The 4,406-nt window shown below is 59.1% G+C and overlaps 1 protein-coding gene across 1 annotated transcript; it reads right to left on the reverse strand.

The window, feature by feature from the left end:
* Window positions 1-803: 803 nt before the first annotated feature.
* Window positions 804-3,819, reverse strand: CBLN1 (cerebellin 1 precursor). Its single transcript, XM_071440352.1, has 3 exons — window positions 3,262-3,819; window positions 2,925-3,044; window positions 804-1,746 (listed from the first exon to the last, which is right to left on the reverse strand). The coding sequence occupies exons 1-3, from the start codon at window positions 3,526-3,528 to the stop codon at window positions 1,549-1,551; spliced, it is 585 nt and encodes a 194-aa protein (XP_071296453.1). The 5' UTR covers window positions 3,529-3,819; the 3' UTR covers window positions 804-1,548.
* Between the last annotated feature and the right edge of the window lie 587 nt (window positions 3,820-4,406).

A 4,406-nucleotide genomic window follows, 5' to 3' on the forward strand; every position in this document is an offset into this window, starting at 1 on the left:
GGCGTTTTGGCCCCTGCGCCGCAGGGTGACAGAGGAGCAGGAGCTGGCAGCAGGCTGGTGAATTCCACTTCGACTCCGAGGGCCGCGGCCATTCCCGGCGCCGGCCGACCCCATCCCCACCGCCGCCCCTCGCGGAGCGCGTCCCCGCCCGCCCCGCCGGTCTGTTTCCAGGGCAGAACCTGTGAATAAAGCGAGAAGCGTTCCTTATTGTGCTCGTATTAATCCCCCCTTCTTGGAGCTAATTAAATTCCTTCCCGGGAGCCGGGGATTCGCGCGGCTCCGCTGGTGCCACAGCCGGGGCAGCCTCGCTCCAGCCGCCGCCGCGCCACGCACACAGCCCGGGGGTCGTTCCACCGATTTATTTCACATTAAAGTTTAGATACAATCGAAATCCTCGGTACGCACCTTTTAATAAAAGTAGTAATCTCTTTGAGTACTGCAAAATTATAGCATTTATATCTTCAAAAGACGGTAAACAAATAATACCAGCGAATCAATAGTACCAGCCTCGAGTGCACATGGTGAGGTGGTTTTAGGCAGCCGTATAAAATGCGATCTGGTTTAGAGAATATAATACAGATAAATGCTATAAATAAGTGGATATCAGAGACGGCGTCAAACTCCCTCCTATGGACGGGTCTGCTCGGGCTGCGGCACCGCCCGCAGGCCTTGGGGCAGCTGCGGGCAGCGGGGCCAGGGGGCCGCGCCCCCCGAGCCGCTCCCGCTGCAGCAGCCCCGGGACCCGCCGAGCCTCCTCCCACGGCCTACCTGCATTGAGAAACCTTATTTCTGGTTAAGAAAAATAAAAGTCCCATTTAAACTTTATTGAATTAAAGCAAAAATTAATTTTCAATATTCACACATATATTACAGAGTAATAGTAAAAGTTCAATATACTTCCTGGCGTTTAGTTGGGCCACGTTGTACAAGAGCAAAACAAGCATCAAAACATTTAGCAGCCTTAAATTTCACAATCACTCAGAATTACATAGAAATATTGAAATACTCTAGTCAGCCTTGGCTGTGGATAGTTCTTCATGTAGAAATTTTTCCTTTTGCCAGCCAGTACACAGCAAGAATTGCATTTTCCCTTCTATCATGGCATCCATGTATTCAAAAAATACTTTGCTTTTTTCTTTTTTTAAAAGTTAAACTCAGAGAAAGAGTCAAGATTAACATGTTTTAAAAACAAAACTACAAAATATGCTGTAAAGAACAATGAAAATATCTAAAGTCTACTTGTGTGAGGCAGAAGCCATGGGGGAACAATGGCAGATTACACCAATGACACAGAGATGGGAACTAATTTTGTGGGAGGAGAGAGAAGAATATAAATGGGGGTTTGATCAATTATAGTGTCTCCCGCCTGTTGGCTGCAACACAACAAAAATAAGTAGTAATTCTTCAAAGCAGATGTACACAAACCTAAGCAGGATTAAGCTTCTTTAATATTTGAATGTAAAAAGTCTGCTGTCCATGACTCTTCAAACCCAGCTTTGACTTGGGAACTTGTAAGAGATTTCTCCCTTTTCTTGGATGAGAAGTGATTTAAAGTGGGAACACTAGAAATCCAGAGAATGTTGAATACTTCCAGCCTCCCATCAAGTTTCCTCTCTCCAGTTTTAGATAAGCTCTGTCTCCTTTCTCCATCTGAATCAGTACTCCATTGCTAGCAGCTTCTCGAGTCACATCTTGGTCCCCTGCAAAGGCAGAAATCACTGGCCACCCGTTTAGCATCAAACTCACCTAAAGAGCAAGATAAAACAAAGCCCTCTGTCAATTAAAGTCAGACAATGACACCGCTGGGGCTCGCCTAACAGGCAAAATGCTTAGTTAAAGAAAGGCCTCTTCTGACAGCTGAAACTCCAGCCCCATAAAAAAGAAATAGCAGTCTAAACCCAGCTAAGGTATGTACTCCAAAGGAAGAAGTCTTTCACCACTGTTTTAGACCGACAACCACATCAAAACACCTGGTGCATATAAAGCAGGACATTGATCCTATTTTGGAGAATTTCAATAGGGTGCCTGTGTTTTCAGGCTATGAAAAGAGGTCTGCTTGTACTTATTGAAAGATGGCTTTATGCGAAACCTCAGAGGCAGCGAGGAGCAGAGCCACAGCCGCGGAGTCAGGGCCTTTGAAGTGTATTCAAGGGGTAGTTTTCCTTTGTTAGGCAGCAAAGACAATATGCCACAACACAGTCAATAAGGTCTGCTAAGCTCGCGGTAATGATCCCGGGACTGCACACCCCACATTAATAATGCACTGCCTGCCCAAGCTAAAGGTGTTAAGCCACTTGCACCAGAACGGTGCTATACAGCTGTCCATACACCTTAGCAAAGTACATCATTATACAGTCAGATTTCCTGTCTTGGTTATACCACCTGGCTTCAGGCCGATAATTTATTAACCCTACCTAGAGCAACATATGCATCAAAGCCCATAGAAAAGGCAGGTACATCAGGGTAGCTGCACAGACATGCACAGATTCATTATCGTTTCCATGTCATAGGCACCTCCCTGAACCCCAAATCCCTATGAAACCTTCTGCCATAGGAGAGTGGGTGAGAAGCCTGCCAGGGACCGCCGTTCCTAGGGGCTCTGTGCAGGGATGCTGCCGCCAGCGTTCCGCGGCACTGGGCAGTCCGAGGGCCCGGACAAGCTGGGACGGGGCGGCAGGCGGCCGACCACCTCCCATCCCGGGACGGCTCATGCGGAGTGGGGCCGAGCGGAGGCCTGGTGGGGCTCCGTGGCCCCTTGGGCACCGTCCCCCGGAGCGGAGAATCGCCGCAGGTCTGCGCTCCCGCGGCGGCTCGGGGGCACGTCCCGCCCCGCCGCCCGCACGGCCCCATCCCCGCCGGGCCGCCGACCCGTCCGCTCCCTCCCGCGGTGCCCGCGGAGCCCGGGGACGGCGCTCGGGGCTGACCTGGATGGTTTGCCTGTTGTACACTTTCACCACGTGAAAATTGAAACTGTAAATCCCTTTCCTGGGCGCGATGAAAGTGCTCCGCTCCGAGTCGAAGTTGCTGCCGATATTCACTAGTACCTGTAAGGGAAGGGCACCGTCAGCACCAACGCGGGGCCACCGCCGCCCAGCCCCGCTGCCCCCCGGCTCCCAGCGCCCCCCCTTCCCGCGGGCAGGGCCCCGCGGGGCGGCGCGTCCCCGGCCCGGCCCCGCCACCGGCCCCGGCAACTTCTCCCGCGGCGGCGCGCCCCGAGCCCCGCCGCCCCGGAGCGCCCGAGCCCCGCCGCGCCCGCCCGACCTGGTCGAAGTAGATGATCATGGTGCGGTTGCTCATCTCGGAGGGCTCGTGGTTGGTGCTACGGATGGCGGAGAAGGCGACCTTGGCGCTGCCGGAGCGCACGGAGATGCCGAGCGCCGTGCCGGTGGGGTCGGAGGTGGGGTTGGAGTCGCACACCACGAGGCACTTGCCCTCCAGCACGATGGGCTCCGTCTCGTTCTGCCCGCACGCCACCCACGCCGCGCCCAGCAGCAGCCCCAGCCCCAGCCCCAGCCTCGAGCCCCGCATGGCGCCGCGCTCCCTTCGCTCCGCGCCGGGCGGCACCGTCCGGGCTCCGCTCCGCTCGCTGCCCTGCCCCGCCGCGCTCAGAGCGGGGCCGAGCGCGCCCCGCCGGGTGGGAAGCGGCCGCGAGGAGGCACCGGAGCGCCGGCACACATAGCGCGGAGCGCTGCGGCGCGGAGCGGGGGCCGAGCGCTTCGGAGCGGAGCGGAGCCGCCCGCCGCGCCGAGCGGGGCTGAGGGAGGCGGCGGGAGGCGGCGGCGCTGCCGGGGCTGCCGGCGAGCACAAAGACGGCGCGGGGCGCGGCCCCGCCTCCCCACCGGCCCCGCGCTGGCGTCAGCGCCCCGCGCCCGCCTCCGCCGCGCCCGGCCCAACCGGCGCCCGCCGCGCGCCGCCGCCGCCAATGGCCGCGCAGTCCGCCTGCCGCCGCCCGCCGCCACCGCTTTTGTGGGGCGGCGCGGGCCCGGGCGCGGGAGCAGGTGCCCGACAGCCGCCCGCACCGCACCGCACCGCGTAGGTAGGAGCGCGGAGGCGCCGCGCGGGGCTGAGGCAGGGCGGGGCTCGAGAGCTCCCGCGGAGCAGCTCCGACCGGGGCGTCGGGCAGAGCCGGGCTGCGGGCCCGTGGGGCGGAGCGGGGCCGCGGCTTTCCGCGGTGCAGCTGGGCGAGGCAGGCTGGAAGGGAGCGGGCTGCTGGCCGGGCAAAGGGCCGCCGCCGCCGCCTCCGAGCAGGCGGAGCAGCACCGGCTGTGACCCCGCGCCCCTCCCGCCGGAGATCGCACCGAGGGACGGGATGCCGCCGGTACCCCTCTCAGAAGTGTCAGGCTCCGCTGTCTTCTTCGGCCGCCTCGTTCGCATCCCGGGGAGGAACAAACCGCACGGCTTCCCGA

The sequence above is a fragment of the Agelaius tricolor genome, unplaced genomic scaffold (genome assembly GCF_023055355.1).
Source record: "Agelaius tricolor isolate 1412-34295 unplaced genomic scaffold, bAgeTri1.0.p SCAF_15, whole genome shotgun sequence".
NCBI classification, from domain to species: domain Eukaryota; kingdom Metazoa; phylum Chordata; class Aves; order Passeriformes; family Icteridae; genus Agelaius; species Agelaius tricolor.

Excerpts from the sequence above, each read along its gene's own strand:
- CBLN1 (XM_071440352.1), bottom strand. The coding sequence starts at position 3,528 with ATGCGGGGCTCGAGGCTGGGGCTGGGGCTGGGGCTGCTGCTGGGCGCG. Across the intron at positions 3,045-3,261 it reads TGATCATCTACTTCGACCAG|GTACTAGTGAATATCGGCAG; the intron begins GTCGGGCGGGCG and ends CTTCCCTTACAG. Across the intron at positions 1,747-2,924 it reads ACAACAGGCAAACCATCCAG|GTGAGTTTGATGCTAAACGG; the intron begins GTCAGCCCCGAG and ends CTTGCTCTTTAG.